Source organism: Pteropus vampyrus, unplaced genomic scaffold, assembly GCF_000151845.1.
Source record: "Pteropus vampyrus isolate Shadow unplaced genomic scaffold, Pvam_2.0 Scaffold46, whole genome shotgun sequence".
NCBI classification, from domain to species: domain Eukaryota; kingdom Metazoa; phylum Chordata; class Mammalia; order Chiroptera; family Pteropodidae; genus Pteropus; species Pteropus vampyrus.
In genome coordinates, this window is record NW_011888827.1 from 5,715,509 (window position 1) to 5,738,901 (window position 23,393).

General features: G+C 40.4%; 1 protein-coding gene across 1 annotated transcript in view; it reads left to right on the forward strand.

The window, feature by feature from the left end:
* ABLIM1 (actin binding LIM protein 1) overlaps positions 1 to 23,393 on the forward strand; it is a 206,277-nt gene that overhangs the window by 177,016 nt on the left and 5,868 nt on the right. The window contains exons 12-19 of the mRNA XM_023530076.1: positions 1,663 to 1,792; positions 11,433 to 11,537; positions 13,217 to 13,264; positions 18,503 to 18,594; positions 19,778 to 19,895; positions 21,403 to 21,467; positions 22,082 to 22,192; positions 22,751 to 22,758. Coding sequence (XP_023385844.1) covers positions 1,663 to 1,792; positions 11,433 to 11,537; positions 13,217 to 13,264; positions 18,503 to 18,594; positions 19,778 to 19,895; positions 21,403 to 21,467; positions 22,082 to 22,192; positions 22,751 to 22,758 — 677 coding nt within the window. The remainder of the gene's footprint in view (positions 1 to 1,662; positions 1,793 to 11,432; positions 11,538 to 13,216; positions 13,265 to 18,502; positions 18,595 to 19,777; positions 19,896 to 21,402; positions 21,468 to 22,081; positions 22,193 to 22,750; positions 22,759 to 23,393) is intronic.

Below are 23,393 nucleotides of genomic sequence, written 5' to 3' on the forward strand. Positions count from 1 at the left end.
CCCAGTTTCAGTAATTTCTTGATTTTCCCTCCCCCCATGTTGACTGCCTACTTGGTGACCAGAGACCTTCAAAGTACTTTCTGTTGTCCCTGCATAATTTTTCCCTTAGGGAGGTGGCTTTGAGGCCGGTGGCCTAAGGTCATACTGACCCACATCAGAGCGAGGCCCAGCACCAAGGGCTGCCCCTGCACTTCCTTTCACTTTGGCTATTACGGATAACAACCAAAGGATTGTATATTTAGTATGTTTCTTGTTATTTTGCATTTCCTTGTGTATCCAATAACTAACCTTCTCAAGAGTCAGGTCTACCTCCATCTAAAAAGTAATAACAAAAAATCAGCAGTCTTGTCTTAAAATCAAACAACTCTTTGGATGTTCTACATAAAACTGATCTTAGGCAATCACTATAATTTAAGATGGTATAAACTCTGTAGTATTCTGATGGTTTATGATTGAGTCCTATGAATAATTAATTCCATTAGTATTCTGATCATTGCAATTTAAGTTATGAAGAATTAACTTCCATTGCTGACCAGTTATGAAACTCAGGCACATTATTTGGGGACTTTTTGTATTCTTGTTGTTTTTATTTAATTTTGTTATAGCCAGCTAGGATCAAACCAAAGTTTCTTTGCTATTTGCTCTCAAGTGTCACACAGCCATAGTGACTGAGGCTTTAATTTAGTCGTTTTTCACACACACTTTCAAACTTTTATTGCACTAGTAGAAACTTCATAGGTCAACAAATTCCTAAAATGTAAAACATTCTTGTACCCTTCTAATTCTTTGACATTTTTATGTTTGTGTATGATTTTTCTGTATTTAATACCTAACATAATTTTCTAGATATGGACATAAGAGACATACTAGTAGTACTATTGTATTCCATTGAATCGATATGCCATATTTACTTAAATTAGTCCCCAATTTATGGAGCATGTAACATAAATTTTTATCTTTATAAATGATGATATTATAAATATCTGAGTAAATTTTTCCTTTTAAACATCATTTTGTATTATTTCCTTGAAATATGATCCCCCAAATGAGAAGTAGAATACTGGGTTTGAGGCCACCACCAGCTTGTTTTCCAGAGAAATCAACTTAAAATGTCACCACATCAATGTTATGGGCAGTGTGGGCGGACGGTCGGAGCAGTGAGTGAGATCAGGGTCAGGAGGCTGGCTCTGAAGCAGGCTATGCCTGTCCGAGCTACACACTTGCACACAGGTCCCTTCGGTGAGCGACCTTCTGAAACTCGCGTCCCGTGAGAAAAGGAAGTGGTAGCACGTGTCCTACCTTCCTTATTATGCAGATCTGATGAACCGATGTCTGTGAACACACTTTATAAAACTAAAAAGCCCAATATAAATATGGTCATTGGAATTATTCCCTTTATCCCAAAGCTCTATCAACATTGGATTTTATCATTTTTACATGTTAAAATTTTGGTAAACGCAAGTACTGTGGGTCTTGAACAAAATGCATTAACCGTAGAATGTTTGTTTGCATAATATTGGAGGAATGTGGCCCTCAGTGCATACATGATCAGGTGGACATGAGGGTTCCTGGGGACCTTTCGTGGAGCTTGATGTTACCTGAACACGATGATAGCCTGAATGCGTGTTTTGTGCTTACGTTTTTCTCGCACTGTGTTTCCAGGGGTACCAGGATGTTCGGGACCGGATGATCCACCGGTCCACTAGCCAGGGCTCCATCAACTCCCCCGTGTACAGCCGCCACAGCTACACCCCGACCACATCTCGTTCTCCCCAGCATTTTCACAGACCTGGTAAGGGCAGCTGTCCCGGGATTCACTGACAATCTGTGTTTCGGTGTGATTATTTCCCCATCACTGATAGCTGGCTGTCAGATACATACACACTCCTCTCCCAGAAAAAAAAGAAAAAGAAAACTCATATCCAACTATCGTTTGTATTATATCTTTTCTTGAAATGAGTCATGTTATGGTTATATTCATTATGATTTATGAAATAATTACATTTTTACAGTGAATGACTGGAAGCAAGAGAGTTTTGGTTTTTTTTTTTTAAACTTGAAGAAAACCTCATTTCTTTTAGAATTAAAATGAAGATCTCTAAAAGAAAGTGTTTTGTTGTGCCTTTTAGGCATATCAGCCTCATCTAAAATCTAGTATTAGCCATTTATCGATGGGTTTATTTTGTTTCCCTTATCCAGGCACATGGTATTACCAAGCATGCTGGGTTAAGCACCTTCTTAGAAGAAAGTATTGTATACAAGCCCAGGGTTGTAGATATCTTTTAAGATCTATTCCAACCTTAAAATTCTGAATCAGACATGGAAAACATAAAAACATTTGAGATGTATTATGATAAGAGAATATGAAATAGCAGTGGGTCTCAGTTGCCTTTTACCTGTGCAGAATTTAGTCCCTATCCCTATATCCCCAGCACAGACCCAGAATTCCCTGAGAAATGGATTCACAAAGGAAGATTTGGGCCTTTTAAACAAACTCAGTGGTGACAACATACATCTGTGCAAACTTCATTTTAAGCTTCTTGCTTCCGCTGAGGCTGATGTAACAATTCCACTCATATGCTAACTTATTTCATAAAACAAAACCAAAGGAAATGAACAGAATGTAAAAAGGCTGCAATCTTCCCTTTAAAGCCATAGATTTAATGTTTATAGAGGATTGAATTTTTATTATTTAATCCTTCAATAATGTATAGTTTTCTCTAGGTTTATAAATATTTACTCAATATTTGTTGTTACATTAATTTTAATTTTAAAGTTAGAATTTTAAAGAAATGAAATCCTTTCTTTTTTCCTGTACAACATGTATTCATTTTTCATGCATGCCCTGGGCCTGGGTCTGTATTTAAGCCCTTGTCTATCTGGGTGACAAGAAACCCTTTATGCTACCACCACTGTGTACGGGCATATGCTGAGGTCACTGAGACCCCAACCGTGACCCATCAGAATGACATGGGAGGTTGCAGGGGAAAATATTCCAGAGACTTCTGAATAGTGAGAGAGCAGCAGTCGGTCCAGCGACATCGTTTTCCTGAAAGGTCACGTCCTTATTGAGCACTAGGAAGTTCTCGTCTGTCCCATCCACAGTTCTGATGTCAGTAGCCTTTAGAACATTCCCCATTCTAAGCATTCCTTCCGCTGTCCCTTCACAATATATTACAGATATGCATGATGTCAATTATTAAGGTTCATAAGTTGTCCACTCCAGACATGATGCTGCAAGGCCCCGAGGTCTGGGATCAGTTTGAATGGTCCGTTCTTCTTTTGAGGTAACTAAGTTCCTAGGTCACCAGTGTGGCCACTATACAATTCTCAGGATCGAAGTAGCTCTTTGACATCCAGGGAACACAAATAGATTGTTTGTTTGTTCTTTCTCCACAGGCAAAATAAAATTAAACTTCCAGTGGAGAAGTTTGCAGCTTAAAAAAAAGAATCTGACCCTTACATATAAATACTCCTTTTGAAGGTTCTTGAAATTATTGTCATTTTTTTTCATATGCTCTTCAGAGGGTTCTGTTTTGTCAGGTGCTTTTTAAAACAGCCATTTTTGAGTCTAAATGATGTGCCTGGTACAGGCTCAACGGTAGCCGGTGTCACCCTAACAGAGAGTGTCCTGGTGGCCATCGTCTTCACCAAAGCCATTTTTTTCTCAGAGAGGGACTCTGCACTGACCTAAACCTATTTATTTGCAAATTCTCCCCACTTTGCCTCACCCTTAGCAGGTGCATTCTTAACCCTTTTTCCTTCCTCCTTTTTCAGACTCCTGATTAACAACCTTTATTTTCCCCCTCGGAACAATGACGTGGTCCCTGCTCCTGTGTTAATTTCTGTTCTTCTCTTCTGTTTCCATCTTGTCCTGCCCCTGACTCCTTGCTGCACAGAGCTGCTGTCTCCTGGTGTGCAGAGGTTGTCCTACCTGCGCACCAGCAGCCTCAGCTCCACCCACAGCGACTCCCGCCCCAACTCCCCCTTCCGACACCACTTCATTCCCCATATCAAAGGTAAGGAGGCAGGCTTCTTCAGGCAGCACCCTGCATAGCGGAGATTTATTAGCACCCTGGGAAGGCTAATAAGGTGTATCTCCAAGAGTCAGCTCCGAGCTTTCGACCTCTCAGCATGCCTGCGTATGTCATGACTACACCCAACAGTGTCTTAGAACTGGCATAGCATCTCTCCTTAGGGGAAATATGTCATTTCTAAGGGCTCTAGATGAAGAAACAGGAAGTATGTTTAAGACCATAAGATTTATTATCTACTCCTTAGGGAAAAAAGCCATATATTATTATTTTGTTTTTCTACGTGTCAAAAGCAAAATATAATATATAGTTGGAGCATTTGCCTGGTTTTAATATGCAGTATGGCTCAGCAAAACCCAACAGTATTTAGCAACAGATATCCCAAAGCTAACTTAACCACTTAACGATATTAAGATGTTTGGACAGTATAAAAAGATCTATGGCAATGGAACTTAAATTTCTGTTTGAGCCAACTGAGAACAATCTTTTGGCTTGTCCTCATTTCTACATGATGGAGAAGAGAGGCTTTGCCATCTGTTTTCTGTCCCTGCCCCACATTGCTGGCCATCCTCGATGGCATTTCCATTGTTTTCTTCATCGTCCATTATGCTTCTGCAGCCGTCCTCAGTCGGGGCTCCTGTTCCCCTCCATGCGTTGGGGGACCCAAGAGCCCCAAAGGGGTTGTTAGGAAGGGGCCATAATTTAAAGTAAGCGTGAGCTCCCCAAAAGATGCTAACTTTTACCAAATTAATCAATGGAAGTAGCTGAAGGAGGGAGGAGCAGGCAAGCCCAGATGTCATCCTGCGTCCTCTAACAGCCCTAAAGGGTCGCGCTAACCCTGCATTCCAGGTGCTCATGCCGCTAACGTTTATCGCGTAGTTTAAACGCTGTTGTAGTGCGCTCGCACTTGCAGTCCACTCGAGCTGTTTTCTTTGTGCTCACTTGGATTTTTGAGGCAACTGAGTCCTAAAATATAGAGGCACCATACTTATCAGCATGTAGTAATTTTAGATGTGCTATTTTGGCATTTTCTGTGCTGTGGAAATAATACTGCTGATGCGCTTATTGAAGACACATAATCATTTGCCATTAGCAAAAGGATCAGTCTTTTTCTGGTAGTTGCAATACTTTCTAAAACTCTTGACAGATTATTTTAAATGATTATTGCTAATTAGTATTTTGGAGGAAAAACTTCTTTATCTAGATGTGAAGATCATACTTTAGAGAGTGTCTATAAAACCATAAGGAATTGTTGAAAAAAACTTCAGATGTATCTTAAAGAGACTTTAATATAGAAGCCCTTGACCAAATTAAGATGTTTTTTGTTGTTCATTTGTTTCTAATATGCAAGAGAAGATATATTTTTAATTCATTAAAATGTAAACTGCCTTGTTTGGTTATTATATGTTTCATCTTTCGGAAGAGATATTTTTTGTAGAAAGAAAAATGTCATGTGCTGTGAAGTCATGCAGTTTGTATAAGTAACATATCACGAAATAATAAGACTTACCTTATGTCTAAGAGCAAGCAGTCTTATGAGGAGATGGGACACCCGTATGGACACTGAGCCCTGGGTTTGAGTATTATCTCTGTCATTGGCTAGCCTTGGGACCTTGGATTGTTGACAACTTTTTGAGTGCCACTTACCTCATCTGTAAAACCTCTCGTAGGTCATTAGGGCGTGGATGGTACAGTGCGCTGATGTGTAGTGAGCTCTGAGCTCACGTCCACCTGCGGTCCCCCCGGCACGGTGCTCTTAAAGCACGTCCACTGCATCCTTCCATTTGCTCTTCATGGCGTCCTTGTGACACAGGCCCAGGGCAGAAATGAGGGAGCTGGGGCCCAGTTCAGCGACCCGGCCAAGAGCTCACGACCAAGAAGTGGCAGCACCTGAACCAGACCCTGGGCCTTCTTGCCCCTCATTCAAATTAAGGGTGCGCATTTCAATATAAATGTACATGAGGCATAATCTGTAAAGCAAACTTTTATTTTCCATCTCTTTTTAACTAGAAAATTGCATTCTTATTGAGGATAAGAACAAACAGCTACTTCAGTCATTTAAATTACAAAATTAATAAATTTTTACTTTTCAATATAAGTATGGAAATTACAGTACCTCTGTGTGCCTAAATGGTGCTTTACTAAAAAGGTAGATATAGATTCTTCTCTGTGTCCAGTCTAAATTCAAAGTTTTTGACACAGTCTAATATTATGTATTTAAATTATAAAAAGCATTAGGCCCAGAGGGATTATCATGGCCCTGAGTTTATATATAAAAATGTCTAATAGTCTCTCTCCCATTCTTTTTACTGGACATATGCCTATTATTTATTCATGTGAAATAGTTTATATACTTCAGATACAAAATATAACGTACCTAATAGTATATGCTTAGTTTTAAAATCAGATGAACCTTTTGCTAAACTACAAAATAAATCACGGAGAATTTGTGTATTAAAGGTGTGGCTGTAAAAGCCTAATATAGTTAAATGGCTAAATGCTGATTCTCCGTGGAATTACTTCTTGGTCATTTTAAAAAAACACATATCCACATACATGGAAGGCTTCTCCAGCCCTGGGAAATTTTAGCACAGAAGGAACTTATAGCCACTTGAGAAACACATCTGAGGTATTTTTAAAATGGGGCAAAGTCCCCTGGGATTTTCCATAGTCCTTCATTTGAACATCTACTTTTTATCTTGGAGCTTGTCTAGTGGTCTCAAAGGAGTTACACCAAATGTAAGCTGGGGGGCTTGAGGACCCCAGGGTAGGATGACTGCCTCAGGAACGCGTGGTTAAAGGCAGGGGGCCCTTGCTGCTCTTGCAGCCAGAAGCCCAGCCTCTCATTGCACAAGTCCACTTCCTGGTCCTTATTTGTCATGCATGTGACCCAGGTCCCCAGAGTCCATTGAGCTGAGGATGCTGCATGGCTGTGAACGCTGAGATGCACATCACAGACTGGCTCTATTTCATTGGCTTCCCCATCTGTTCTCTGTAATGTCCGTCTTGTTTTCGGGTGTGTTTTTATTTCTGTTTCTGACCTTGTTTGTAGCCTCATTCTACACCAGTATGTCATTGTTGGACCGTTTTGACAAGTGTGTGCCTAGAGATTTGGAAGAACTATTTTTGCTTTGTTTTGGGCTCTGTTTGTGCCTTGCTTTCTGAGTTTCTCTTCCCTCCCTTTTGAAATACTGTTAGTCATTACGTTCTGTGTCCATGAAATACGAATCAGATTTGGGAACAGGAGGGCTACATATATGAAGTCTCTTTGAAAGAAATCTTCCCTGTTTTGCTATAGATATGAGTTCCTATGATGCAAATATGTATTTGACACTGGCTGAAGGAAACCATAATAACACTTATTAAAGCTTTAGACAAGAACCAGCAATCTTGAAACTCGTGAAATTCTAGATGCTGCCGACTTTAAGCTCCCCTCAAAATATTCATTTATATTCTGGGGCATGAGCACTTAGCGTCCAGAAAGCTAAGCAGGTTCCCACAGCAGACGCAAGCACAGCCATCTCAGTCTGCTTGTCTAAGGATCTTAGAATAGTCACTTAGGCTGTCAGCATGCCTCAAAAAAAGAATGAAAGTGAGGACAGAGCATTTGAGTTTGTTAAGTACAGTGAGAATCCTGCAAGGAATGATCTCCCAAAGGCTGAAGAATTGGCTTCTTAGGTTGACATGGAAGGAGCTAAAACTAAAGGTTAAGAAATATATATGTGTGTATGTGTGTGTGTGTGTGTGTGTGTGTATAATAACTTCTCATCACAATAGCTAAGATCACTAACAACTTAGAGTGAACCAATACAGGGCAAAGTGGCTCTGAGTGTGATATATACAATATTATATGATATATACACTATTATTTTTCAACAGTGTCTTAACTCTGGGCTGATAGCCGATGATGATGACGATGTTAATAACAATACTTTCCATATAGGCTGTTTCATCTGATGCCTCATACATCACTATGCCTAAGTAATGAAGTAAGCACAAAAATAATATTTTTAGGGCTCTCATCAGTTATTTCCTTCCAGGGTGGGGTTAAAAGCTTTATCACTTAAAGATAGGGGTTTTAAGATAGAATTGGGAAAGAGGCCTCACCTTGAGAATTTTTCTTGGAAAAATGCCAAAATTTTGCAATGACTTTGGTATTTCAAGGGCTAAGAATCTGGTACCTAACATCACATCTTCCGAGACCTTATTCCCAGTGAGCCCTTGTGACGTGCGGAAGTCATGTTGTACAGAATCACTTAGATGGATGTGTTGCTGAGTCTCTCTTTACCTAGTGTTTTAAAATGTTTACTGGGAAGCTTTAAATGACAATAGAGTTAAATTTACTTACAAGGACATGAACACTCCAGTGTTTTTTTCTAGCAACTAGAAAGGTCAATGGTTGCGAAAGATATGCAGACAAATGAAGAACCATGCCCAACTGGAGCCAGCATTCATCCAGAATGCACCCACTGGGAATTCAGACAGCCACTCCGTAGCCTTTGAGAGTCATCAGCCATATCAGAGAAGTGGTGGGCTTCTACTGCCACTTGCCAGCAGAGCATCTTAATGATAGAAAGATTTTTAATACTCGGGCAAATGCCTGTTTTAATAACCTTAGACCTTTGTGTCCCGTATATGCAGATATTTGTGTGCGTGCATGATACTAGCTAATAATTATCAAAACAAATTCAATGGCATTTCATCTTATTGGGTATGATAACCAAAACCTGTGAGATATTTCTCTGAAACATCTGATGTTCTACAAGTTAGAGGTAAAGGATGAAGAGAGTGATTCAGAAGCAGAAGCAGCCAGTGCTCAGGATCTGCACAGAAAGTCTTCAGGATCATCCACAAATCCAGCAAGAAAGTCATGTTTCTCTAGAACGTCTTCCGAGCATAGCCCATAAGAATTAGTCTGTTTTTCAATTATAGATTACTCTTTTAAATAATTTCTAATGTTTATAGGAGTAAAGAATACTTCTGAAGCGAAACAATTAAATTGGGGTTATTGAGGACCAACTCTAATGGGAAGGTCATTAAAAAGAGGGTGCTATTGTATACTAGCTTCTGGCTGCCTTTAATTAAGAGAAAGATGATGGTCCTTCCTGCAGGGGTGCTTCCTCAGTTAGGCCATTAATAGCTGTAGGATTAATTATTTGGCCTCCTTCAATCATTCATTCACAGACATTTACTAGGCACTTACTATTGGCCAGGCACTGTGCTAGGCACATAGAGATAAATGAGACTTACTACTAATTCAGCCTTCAATTTAAAACAAGATTTTCTTCTAAACATAAATCATATTCTTCCTTCCCCTGCTTGTTTCTACCTGTGTTTATTTTTTTTTAGACATGAATTGGTTACTTCTCTTTAGGAAACTGGTAGTAAATGACATAATATTTTTTGAAATGAACTTTTTAATAGATCAGCAGTTTAGAGTGAAGCTTCATAATTTTTAGAAGCTAATACCTCAGTTAAGTAGTAAAGTCTATATATTGGGATCTAGATGCTAAAATGACTTGAGTTGAACACAAAAGTTTCAGAATATGATAACCAAAAACCTAGAATATAAGTTTGAGCCAGTTAACAATTTCAGATCTCATATCTGGATGATCTAACTGCACGTTTGGTACAGATCTGTGCACTAGTTACCTAAAAATACCCATATTGAGAAATTAAAACTCTACGAAACATGTTATTTTAAAACTCCAGCAATTGACATCTTTTATACTTTGCTGGCTATATTTAGAACAGTGTGCCTACTTGAAGAAATTGACTCTTGTACACCTAAAAGTAATAGAGTGTTATATGTCAATTATAGTTTATTTTTCCAAAAAGAAAAAAGAAAAAGTGAAAATAAATTGGTTCATTCTCTATTTTTTGAAGACCTATGGTTAATTTAAAGTTGTTAGCATTAATTGATAAATTGGACTTTATCAAAATTTAAAACTTTTGTGCTTCAAAGGACACTGTCAAGAAAGTGAAAGACCACCCACAGAATGAGCAAAAATATTTGCAAATCAAATATCCGAGAAGAGACATGTATCCAGAATACGTAAAGAACTCTTATAACTCAATCTTAAGTAATTGCATTACTAATTCAATAACTAGTAGTGCTGCCTCTTCTGGTATATTCTTGGGACAGATGTTTGCTCACATGTGGGGAAGGAGGACCACTTGGGGCAATAACTGATCTCTTTCCAGTTTTGCACAAGTCTCACTTCATCCCTGCAGTCCTCCCGGTCAGAGGGAGTGATGGTGGCTATGGTACTGCTCAAGGCTTTTGCAGCCAAGCCCCAGCGATCCTTTCCAGCCTCTTCCCCATTCTTTCCTCTAAGAGCACCATGCTGTCGGGCAAGGTGGCCAGTCCAGTTGTTCCCACCCACTAGGGCCCTTTCATACCTCCTTCCTCATGATATTCCAGCCCTCGGAATCTGAGCCTCCCCACCCTTCTGTCCACCACTCACCTGGTGGGCTTACTCTTCCATGCCCAGCTCAATTCTAACTTTTTCTGTAGCTTTCCTGAAGAATCGATGGCACACACCTTCATGTGAGTGTCCGAATTTTTCATATACCTCTCAGGAAGCAATTACATGGTATTATATTTATGTCTTAAGTCTGTCTCCTTAGGTAGATACTGAGCCCCTTGAGGCAGGAGTAAATCTCATTTATCTACTTATCCTTGGCCACAGCTCAGTGCCCAGCCATGGTAGGTGTTCAGTAAATGTTTCGCGGGTGGAATCATTAGACTGGGTGGAGCCTCATCTTTGAAGAGAAAGATCGAGACAGGTATAAGTGGTCCTACTGCACCTGGAAGAAAGGGGTCTGACTGTCTTGTGTATTTCAAAGTGAGGAAACAGAAGCATATGTTGCAGTGAAGGCACTTTGTGTTGCTAAGGGGAAGGACTGGGTGAGCACACAGGTTCCCAGACTTAGCCTTCCGTTCAGAGAAAGATATCCCAGTTGCCAGCCTCTGCCATCACGCCTGTTGGTGATTGTTTTGGGGTTCGTGTATCCCACTCCTTTAGATGCTTAGGCTTTAACCATCTGACAACTGATTCCTGAATCATTAGCAAGTGACTTTCCATTCCTCTTAATTAACTTTCCATTTAATCAGTGTGCTGCTGGCTCACAGCCTTCAACTGCATGCCATTGGAATGATGCATCTTACTGCTAGCTGCTTTAACCGAGTTCCACTTGAACTCAAATCTCTCTTTTGGAAACCTTGACCTTATATCACTTTTGCAAGCCAAGTTAACAAATTGAGTTTGTTTCTTTTGTTTCTCCTTTTTGATGTACTCCTTCCAGTTTGTTGTTTTGGATCTTTATTACGCTTGCTTTGTTTCCTTTACTGCTCTCCCTTCTCTCATTTTGTTTTCTCCATTCTTCTCATTGGAGGCAATGAGCCGTCCAGCGGCCGAAACTCCCCTCTCCCCCACCGGCCAGACAGCCGCCCTCTAACTCCAACTTACGCTCAGGCCCCTAAACATTTCCATGTTCCAGGTAGGAGCTGACACGGTCTATGTCATGGTGTCCTGTCACAGTGTAGAATGTAGCCTCGTCACCTCTGTCTCGTCTCCATTTCTCATGCTCTTTAAATCGGGATGCACACAGTTAACAAACCCTAAATTGCAGGATCTGGCTTAGAGGGCCTTTCAAAACTTTTGTGTGTGTGAAATGCCAAGTTTAAATTTTCTCAAAAATTTTTGAAGCCGGGTAGGAGGCAGAGAGTGAAGGAATGAGAGTTGAATTGTTTTGTTTTCTCTTAACTAAAATTTTAATTTTCCTTTTATATTAGAGCCTTCTAAGATATCGCTCTGTGGTCTGGTGTCATTGATTAATTATTGCAATGGCAATCGAGTTACCTTTCCATTCTAAAGATTGAACCACAGTGTCACTTGACAGTACTTTTATTTTTTCCTGTTTGTCTCCAATGCAGAGATTCTTTCCATGTTCTTTTCAGAGAGAAATAAAATGGGATCCATTTGGTGTTCCTTCTGCAGTGTATAACTAACTAACCACTTGCAAAGCCCACAAAGATATCTTGCAATTTAGGCTTGGTGCTGCCAGCTTTGATCTGTCACAGTACATTTGCTGTCACAGTACAAATAGTAATTTGCCATCAGGCACTGTAAAAACCAGAACCCATTAATATCTTAATGTTTAGGGTCAGCTCAGTTTGTAAAGGCAAGATAGGCTCAGAAGTCACAATATTATTTTGCTACCGGAAGTACATGGTTTCGCTTCTGTAGCTACTGAAAGTGGTTTAATAAATTACCCATTATGTTGATGTTAGTGTACATATTTGGAATCTGTAATAGCTTTCCCTTTTGCATTCCAAACTTACCTAATAAACCAGAGGAAACTTGAGTGAGATTCAAACCATTAAGATGTGACTGTTTTTTTAAAAAAGTTGCATCAAACCTTGAAAATCAATGTTACACATTTGAACTCTTTTTTTTTTTTTTCCACATGAAGAATGCCCCACTAAGATATAATGCCCAAGATTCTGGAGAAACAAAGCTTTTGAAATTTCCTGAGTATTTGCACTCAAAGTGAAATGATAGCATAATCAAATGAGATCCTGTACAAATATATAAATAATATTTGGCATCTGTTTCTTTTTATAAAATTCGGCTGATAAAAGTTAGGAATTTGTTGATCATCCTGGTAGCATATCAGACTAGCCTGATGCATAAAAGTGTTTATGTATTTTAAAAAACTCTTACTATATCGCTTTCCACCGTTTCACTCATTAGTTGAAAAGTAAATTGAGCCACTGAGATCTACTGGGAGCTCAATTTCTAGACAGTAGCAATTTGGGGATTTTTCCCAAACTGATTATGTCTTCCTCACCATTAGAGTACCTCCACTGCTTGCATTTCTTCCTGTTTTAATCCTACTTTTAGTGAAGTATGTATTTGAAATAAATGGCTCGTGACTTAGTTACATCTCTATATATCCAAAGATGTATTACAAAGGATTTCATATCACTCGTCTATAGTAATTCTCTCATTCCTGTAATTTCCTCTTCCAGTAATCTCAATCTTTGTAATACAAGTTAACTTTCTGGGTTGTTTTTGTTCAAGAGTCTTCAGTTTGGTTTGCCTCTCAGTTGATCTGTTTTTCCCATCGCCGAACCGGTTCCCATAATCACACATCTTTGCTTTTCATTTCCACAGATCAAGGGATCAACATTTACCGAAAACCACCCATCTACAAACAGCATGGTAAAACCCGCTTTCCTCCGTGTAGCTTTTAAGTAGCAGCCTCAGCTGAACTTCTCTTTGCTGTCCTCTGAAAGGCTTATCTGCTGCTGCTTTTGAGAATCAAATCGGGGTGCCCAGCGTATTATGCCTTTCTGTTCTCCTAAGACGCAAATACTGTGAAATCGGTTATCCTACATGGAGAACACTGAGCTTGGTCACGAAGCTTCTAGTTCATTTCCGACCCCATCAAACCATGTACCATTTCATTCACAGAGAAGGGGAAGTGCCGGCCACACAGTAATTCACAAACACCCAACCAAGACTTTTGTTTTCTTTGCCGTTAAGTGATTTAACCAATCTCTATAATAATTTTGACCAGCTTACAATTTGTTAAATTAAAACTAGTGAAAGCTAGTGACCTAGAAAAATTAATTTGACTAAACCTACATCAGCTTGGCTGTCCAGTGCCCCGGTTTCTTATGGGGCATGCAGACATCTGTGCCCTGATGGTGGAGCGGACGTGACACACGCTGAAACAGAGGTCCTAGCCCTCATCCCATCTCTTCACTTAAACGGCTCTGTGAGTTAGGATGTCATGGACACGATTTCTCTGTCCCTTAGTTTTCTCATCTCTAAAACCCAGTGAGTTAGGCTAGTTTGTCTCTGAAATTCCTGCAAACTAAGAATCACTGATATTTTCCTTTTCTGGGAATATGGAATTTTAAAACCCAAGGAATCACATTACTGTATGTAAATCACATTTTCCTCCACCAGTATTAGGTCTCTCAAGATTTATCTGCCATAAATCTTGTGAATGAATAGAAAGCCAAGACTGGTCTTCAGGTCTTTCAGATTTCAGAAAATTACACACAATCTGTGGCTGGAAATTTGAAGGCTGCCTTTAGAATACAGTTGACATTAATGAGCCCTTAAGGGTTAGGATACGTGATAAGCAAATAAAGTTGAAAATGCAGAAGGAAAATATTTTAGGCCAACATTTAGGGAAAAAGAGAGAATGTATATGTTGTAACCGTTCTGGGACTATGACTTTTTTCCTCATCTGTTTGTTGGGTTGTTTTTTGTTTTTTTGTTTTTTTAAGATTTTACACCATGTGCTTGCTTTTTAAGTTTGTTAACATTGTTTTTGTTTGTTTTTTTTTTATGGTTTAATGTCTTCTCACCCACTCATTAACATGTGAATGTTTACTGACTTCACCAATTCTAATGCGTAAGTACTGTTTGAAGTCATGTTTTTTTTAAGCTTAAGACCAGGATCCCCAGAGTTTATCAATTTAGAGGCCTTTTTAAATTCTAAATTCTCTAGACCCTACCTCTCTAAACAAAAATAGTCAAATAATTAAGATTAATGATTGTATAATGTTAGATTATTTATTTGGAAGGGATGCATTGGCTTCTTGAAATTTACTTTGGCTTTACTCTTTACTTTTTTTCAGACTACTGTAATTAATTAAAATTAGCACCGCCAAAGCAGTACCTCCCAAAGGGCATTCTGCAAAACAGCAGTTCCAAGTGATAGAAATAGTATACCCAAAATTGGTATCTGTGCCCTGATGCACCTGAAAAATCCTAGATTTAAATAAAGTCACACTTTTTTGGGGGGGTGGGCAGTAATGCAGACCTCAGTCTGTAATATGCTAACACATTTTGTCCTTTAAGAAGAGGATATAGTAGCAGTGTTTCTAAGCTGAACTTTTTCCCATGAGGTTAGAAAGTCAGAGAAACACCGCTTCATGCCTGGCCAAGACTTTATTCCTTATTATTATAGAGGACAACCTTGATCAAGTCGCTTAAGCAAACCGAGACCTAAAAGGTTTCTGTAAGAATGGGGAGTTGGTGCTGAAGATTGAAAAAGTTACTTCTGAATTAAAAAATCTGTGGGCCCAGAGAAGGGAGAAAGTTTTATTTAAATCATTGTCAATATTTTTTGAAATGTGTAGTAACATCCCAGGTCCGTTCGCAAAATCAGCTAGAATCAGGAACTGACCGTTTATCCTGGTTCATTTTGCTCCATCTCTGTGATTGGATTTGGGGCTCTAAGCCAAGAACTTCTCTAGGCACAGCCATTACGAACTCCATGAACTAACACTGCTGCTAGCTAGCCTGGCTTTTGTTGTTTTAAAGTTGGGTGACTCCCTGGCTTTTGTTGTTTTAAAGTTGGGTGACTCGCTCGCTCGTATGTGCAGACCCTTGACCAAGACAATGAGTGGCTACAGCAAACAAAAGTCGCAGTGCTAAATTCCTGCAAGCTAAAAGTGGATTTTCCCAGTTCCATTTCTCCTAGGATTCAAGGACATATATATAATATATAAGAATTTAAGTCAACTGTATCAATGTATTTGTGGGTAAGAAGCCACAAAGACAAAGCCAGCCAACCTTCCTAATGATGAAGAGCTACAGTCAAGTGACAATAGTCCATGCTTTGAATTTAACTCTTTAATTTCAAATTACTAATTGAAATTTTTAATTGCTCTATAAGAGTATTGCCCAATAGAACTTTCTAGCTTGATGGAAATATTCTATCATTGTGCTGTCCAGGACAGTAGCCACTAGTCACATGTGGCTATCGAGCACTTAAAATGTGGCTAGTGCCACTGAGGGACTAAAATTTAATTTTAGTAATTTTTTTTCATTTAATTTTATTAAATTTAAATAGCCATATGTGGCTAGTATTGGACAGCACAGCTCTAGATCAAGGTGTTTCAGGTATAGAACAGGTAGATGTAAAATGAAGCTTTGCTTCTGATGGAACATCTGGAAAATGAGTTGAGTTGTCACTAGTCACCACCAAGTGACTGGGCAAGTGATAATAAAGAGCTTTATGGAGTTGAAACATTTACCAGGGCACAAGAAAACTATGTTAGTGGGCTTACCACCATGGCCTTGCAGACCGGTAGCTAAGCAACCCTGATTCCCACCTAGATGCAGCTGCCTTGGCAGCCCAGAGCAAATCTTCAGAAGACATCATCAAGTTTTCCAAGTTCCCAGCAGCCCAGGCTCCAGACCCCAGCGAGATACCAAAGATTGAGACGGACCACTGGCCTGGTCCCCCGTCACTTGCCGCCGTAGGTATGCAACTGTCACAGCTAAGCCAAATGGACAAATTGTCAGAAGGTCTCAACATGAAATGCTTAAAAATGTACAAAAAAAAAAAAAAGTGTCCTATCCTAAAAGGTTTTAAGAAAAATATGACCAAGAGGTAGAATAGCGAAAAGAGCTAATGTGATATTAATGTGTGTACAGAATGCTTCAAAGTTACAAATGCCCAATCACCAGAACCTTGCTCTAACCGAACCATCCAGATGCAGAACTGGTCTAAAACAAATAACGTGCATGGACCCTCAGGATTAATACTGCAGTATCAGTAACTCTTTTGAATACCAATGAATCAAAGCCGCTTGGCCAAAACATTGTTCTGTATAATCTGAATCTAGTGGGTGAATTTACCGAGTGTCCACAGAAGCGTGACTTCTTTCAGCTAAATTTGTTTTAGACTATTTCTGAGTTATAATTACAATTCTTTTAACAACCAATCTAAACACTGAAGCACTTTTACTTTTCTTATGAGCTCACATTCTCCATCTATAAGCAGGGCTATTACATGAAATATTACTTGTGTAAAGTTACGTGATTTTACATCTATCATTTCCATGAATTCTGTGCTAAAATGTCACATTTGAGCTGTTTCATTCTTTGCTTTGACCCACAAATTTATGCTTTAGAATTGTGTCTGCGTCTTTACTGTTTTGTCAGTCATGAAATCACTTGGCCTAAAAAGTGGTATTAGCAAACTCAGAAGCTAATACTGAAAATTTAGCAAGTCGGCTTCACAAAGATAGGACTATCTTACCGTATTTCTGTTGACAGCCTAAAAGGCCTTCAATTTTCCAAAATGTCCAGATTTTCTTCCTCATGCTGTTTTTATCGAGTTATTTTTGCAATCGCCTTTTACAGGCAATATAAGCGGATTGTAAAGCAATTTATATATGTAGAAATAGTCAAAGGAAAAAATACTTCCTGGGTTCATTATTCACAAGTGTTCTATACATGACGTTGACTTGAGATGTACCTAATTCTTCCAAACTCGTGTCTATTAATTTTTATTAGTATAGACTAAAGAGAGAATATTCACTGACATTGGTCGGAACAGTCATCCCCTTCCTTCTGCCAGCCCATGCCCGCCAGGCAGGGCCCAGTCCTTTGAGATCTGTTGCTAAGTAGAGACATTACAGCAGCCACACTTTTGGGGAGAATTAACGTTTCGTTGTTGAAACTGTCATCACTAAGTCATTTAAAGCTCTTTCGAGTTCTAAAATGAAGACAGTTTCTGGCCCATTAGTCAAAATAAGAAAAACAGACTGTTAGTTAAAGTTTATTTTGATTAGATTAGCAAACTTTCCTGTTTCCTACCACAGCCAGATTAATCCAAGCAAGTTAGAGAAAACAATAATTATCTTGATTTTCCATCCGTGCAGACAGATTTCTCCTTTTCACTCTGTCTCCCCTTCACCAGAAAGTTTAAAAATTATACATGATTTGCAATATTGTACCTAAGTAACTTTTTAGCTATATTTCTGTATTAACAATTTTTATTGAGTTTCATTAGTAGAAAACATTTTTGTGACCATTTTTCAAAGGATTGATAAAAAGTAAACATTAGAAACCCATCCCTTACGAGAAAAATAAAAAGCATACTTGTTAATGAATTTAAAGAGTAGAAGGCAGGATGATATTATTAGGGCGGGTCTATATATTCAGGAAAAGAAGAAAGCTACAAGATGTTAAAACTTGTCATTCGAGAATGACTATCTTATTTAAGGGTATGTAGATGAATTTGGATTCCCCTCTATTTGAAAACTGACCTCAGGGATATCACAATAGTAAGAGTAGATGCCCCTCCCACTTACCGCAGAGAGCTGTGACCAGTGGTCAGTGGGATGACTCAGACTCAATGGCAATGGCAACCCTGAGTTCTTACCGAGCAGGCGAGTTATTGGGAGGCCAAAATCCATGCCTTACTGGATCACACATTCAGCTGGCTGGTCAGACAGACCTGTGGTCTCAAGAAACCAAACAGTAGCGCTGAACTGGTGGTAGGCCCTTTATTCCCTCATGCTGTTCATTAACGTTCAAGACCACCGCTGACTTTGCCAGCCTGACAAGTTGACACAGGTGGACTAGTGCCTTAAGATCCCCTTGCCATGGGGCTAATGTGAGAAGTTGTCTTTGCTGTGGAATTAGGAGCTGACACGAGACGCAGATCTAGTGGCAGAGAGGAAGATGACGAGGAACTTCTGAGACGCCGGCAGCTTCAAGAAGAGCAATTAATGAAGGTTTGTCCTTAAACTCCTTTGCTGCGGGCTTCAATGCAGTTCCGTTTGTTCTGTATTTTTTAAGTGATTGCTGTGGGCAAGCCGCCAAGGTGAGCAAGAAGTCATCCCAGTGCTCAAGAGCAAAGTATGTAATAGGTTCTGGAATTGATGACCTGGAGGCTGGAAGTTAGAGGGACGTGGAATGTTTGAGCTTTTGCAAGGAGACTGAGACTCCATGCAGGGCATGTGTGTGTGTGTGTGATGCATGTGTTGAAAGGATGCTCAAGGGTCAGGTAGGGCCAAGGTGTATACCCACGTGGTGCAAGGCCTTCCTTCCCTCATGCAGGCTCAGTTGAAGGAATTCCCTTGAGATTAAATATTTCTCCAAGTCTTCCCTCGGGACTCCTAGGACCTTGTGTGTATATCTGGGCCAGGAGAGAAGGGATAAAGCAGACTGCCACCAAGAAGCCCTCATTATACCCTCCCACCTCTAACACGGGCCTGCAACATCCCGGAAGACAAATAGAAGGCGAGCCGATTGTAGCCTGGGGTAGAGGGAGCCAGGAAATTAAAACTCTCCCACCAATAGGGATTGAAGAATCACTTCAAGTGACATTTTCCAAAGATACTTCATTATGTGAGAAATGCACATGATACTAGTTATAGGAATGGGTAGGTTACAAAGTCACATTTGTGTCAGCCCAGTTTTGTATTATATGTGCATAGAAAAAATGGTGGATATAAATCAAAATGTAAATAATTATCTCTGAGTGGATTATAGGTTACTTTTCTGGATTTTCTAAAAACTATACAATGAGCACATACTACTTTTTTTTTCCTTATTTTTGAACAAATCGGTAAAATTTCTTTGTAAAGGCTACTGTCCCCAGTCTCTCCTTCACACATCAAAAATCCACACACACTCACACATGACTCCTGAGGCCACCCGCTGGCATTTTGGGGGAGGGCAAGGGAGAGAGAGCACACCTTCTGATATGGAACCTGACTTAGGAAAATGGAACCTCACCATTTGAAAAGGCTAAAGGGTTCAGGGTCCCAAACCTGGACTATCTCTCGAGGAACCACCAGGCTCCTATATGCATCCAGGACTCTCCAAAGTCAGGACCTTCTTGCAGAACCTTTTAAAAAGAAATCGCATTTCCATAAACGTAACCACTTTCATTTTTCTTTTCTTTGCGAATAGCTCAACTCAGGCCTAGGGCAGCTGATATTGAAAGAAGAGATGGAGAGGGAGAGGGAGAGGGAGAGCCGGGAGAGATCCTCCCTGTCAGCCAGTCGCTATGATTCTCCCATCAACTCAGGTGAGCCATGGACCACGCCCCGCTCCCCACCGCCTTCCTTGAGCCGAGAATAGGCCACCTGCCTCCAGGGACATGGCCTTGGCTGCTCCACAGGAGGGAGGGTCATTTCTGGTGGAACCCACAGAGTGTTCTGTTGAAAAAGAAGTATGGAAAATACACTTCATGTCAACCGAGCTTCTAAGCATGTCATGGTTCTTCCTTAAATGTGCTTTTCCTTCCCATTGGAAGTAGGGGAGCCCTTAGAGGACCTCGAGAACACGAGGGGTCAGTTGAGGACAGTCATCTCAGGAGGAGGCAGCATAAAGGAAGCCCGCAGAGGGAACAGGTGCTCGTTGACAGTAGACGGCATGGACAGCATTTTCTCAGCATTACGATCTTACATTAATACACTCAACGCAAGAGCTGAAGACGTGGTGGTGGTTTTGTCACTTTTAAAGGAGATAACTTATATACTGGGGCTGGAATAGTCCGGCAGGATATTATGTTTGTCATAAGCCAGTTCTCTCCCAACTCACAAGATTTCTTCTCCCCTGTTCCGAACGAGTGCATAATTTCCCGAGCCTTCCTTTAAATGTGTTTAGTGTTTACTGTCTGCAAGCATTGTTGCTAAACATTATTTCATTTAATCTTCACAATGTGCCAGCGAAGTAGGTGATATTGTTATCATCCCTTTTTGTAGCTCGGGGGACAGGTATAGGAAGTTTAACTCACCCAATGTCACATCGCTAGTAACTAGCAAAACTCGGATTTAGGAGTCCAACTGGAATACTCTGCTGCCTCTCATAGATGCCTCCCTGGCATTGACCTTGGATAGGTGGTTGAGTAATCTTCAGAGTTCCACCTAATTCTGTGATTCTGTTCCGTAAGACTATATAGCGTTATACCTACATGGGCCAAAATACGAAGACTTAAAAAGACGAAGTGCCCACAGACGCAGAGGTGTTAAGTAGCAGAGCCAGAATTCAAGCCCAGGTCTGCTTTCCCCAAAGCCTGGCAGTTTATGAGGCGTCTACACCTTTGATTGATGGGACATCCTATCCCAGGCCTCTCAGGACATCTCGATAACTTACATGGTTGACTTTTGGGTCAGCGATTGCTGCACACCAACTGAGACACGGGCTTATGCATCCAAATAGCCCAGGGTTCAAATTGTTGCTCAGCAATTTATAAGCTGAGTGGCCCCGGGCAAGATACTTAACTTTTCTTAGCTCCTATTTCTTCTCCTGTAAAATGGAAATAATAACAGCGTCATGGGCGTCGTACTGAGGAGTCAGAGATAAAGCATGCCGAGCACTTCCTCCTCCCCACCCTTTTCAGTTATACCCCTGCCAGCGCATTCCCTGCATCACCCAACACAGGGGCGTTTTGTGGACATTTGAGCCCAGTATTATTTAGGTTATTGTCTTCTTTTAAATCACCTATCCTGCAAGGTAGACGATATATTGCTGATTTCATTAAAGAATCAGACTTCCGGTTTCCTAACTGTTTCTTTATTTTTCTCATTTAGCTTCACATGCTCTGTCATCTAAAACCTCATCTCTCCCAGGCTATGGAAGAAACGGGCTTCACCGGGTAAGATTTCGCAGTCGTTTCTCAGCTTATTCCCTCTTAGGTCCTGGTCGAAGTACTGAAATGATGCCTGAGTACATCTGACGTTATGATCTCAGGGTTGGAATGTAATGAAAATCCTAATCTTGATCTGGCAAGGAACTTTGAGTCACAGGCAAAATAAAATACTTCTCGAGAGAGAGAGAAATTGACTTTAGATCAAAGAATACCATATGTAAGTTTGTGGGAAGACTCAATTAAGTAATAGGGTGGCAAATATTTCTACAATCAAGCAGAAAGTAATTACTCGACCCGTTATCTCTGCTGTAAAAAGATATAGGAAGGTTGGTTGCAACTCCCCTCCCCACAAAGCATCATGGCATCAATAAAACTGTGAACTATGTGGAGAAATGTATTTTTATTTATCAGCAAGAAATACTGAGCAGCGGCACTGGATGGGCCACCAAAGACAAAGAGATTTCATAGTTGAAAAAGAAATAGGAAAGAAAATTTATGAGGGTCCAGGAATTCAGCTTGGGAAGAAGTCTTAGGTTTTGCAAATTCTTTCTTCCTTTTCACGAATCCAGAATGGGCACTGTGGAGTCGATTTTCTAATTCCATGTTTTCCTTCCCTTCAGCCTGTTTCTACAGACTTTGCTCAGTACAACAGCTACGGGGACGTCAGTGGAGGAGTGCGAGGTGAGCGCCCGGCAGCCACGTTGTCTGTCTGTGGTCGAGGTTTAGAGAAGGTTGCGTGATCACAAATGCGTTGGCAGAGTTCATGCTGTGTCACATTCTGAAGTGGGATCACATCTATCTTCCGTGAGCTAATAGATTTTAGCAGATTATTAAAATCTCAAAGGATCTCTAGTGAAATGAGACCGTGAGAAGCAAGCTTGTAAGAATGAATTCATCGCTCCTACTGTGTGCTGAGCACTCGGTTAGACACCTGGAGGGACAGCGATGGCCCCTACCTTTAAAATGTACACGGCTGTGTAAGAGACAGACAGAGAAGCTCCATGAGAGAGATGCTATGATTGACGATGTAGAGAGAAGGCAGAAACATCCTCATGATGTCAAGGAAAGCTTCCATGAGAAAGGGGTGTTTTAACTGACAACGGAGCAGGCACTTCCTGGCTTCAGGGAGGCAGACAGGCAGCGTGTGCCAAGACCCAGAGCAGGAAGAGAACGTGGGTCATTGGGGAACGTTCGGGGAATGACAGTGGGGTATATATTGTCTTTCTATTAATGTTCCCATGTTTCTCTATGGTCTTTCCCTTCTGATTTTCTTTTCCTCTCTTTTCCAGACTACCAGGTATGGAACACTGTCTCTCTTCAGTTGGCTATACCAGCAGAATAGCCGTTTTCCAATCCAGTTGTGTGTTGCTGCTCTGGGGAGGGCTTTTGTTGAGAAGATGCTGGTTTTGGTTGATCTGCGTAATCATTAGTCTGTAGCCGTGAAGAGCCATGAGGAGCCGACACGCCTGTGCACAGGTCAAGCTGTCCGTGCAGGTCTTGGGGACACGGCATGAACCAGGCCAGGTGTTGGAGTGTTCTCTTGCTCCGACTTTGGAGAGTTCTTTCTGGCGTGGAAATGGACCAGCATCAAGGGTCCACCCATGTACAGTTTATTTATTTTTTTTAATTATTACCACTCAGTATTTTTAGGCCCTCCCTCCTTTGCCTGGTCCCAAATGAGAAGAAACTACTGTCTTGGCCCAAAAGGCTTTGGTGCCATTCGTTTTTCCTAGAACTGAAACCTTGTAAAATTATAATAGAGAACGAGAAAAGGAAAAATATGCAAGGAAACCTAAGATAAAAATAAGGCATTAATAATCATAAACTTGGTAATTTTTTTCGAGGTACCGTGTGCTTTCATGCACTCAGCCTAAATTCAGGGATTAGTCAATATGATTAAGCCAGGATGTTTCCCAACTTGATTATAAAATA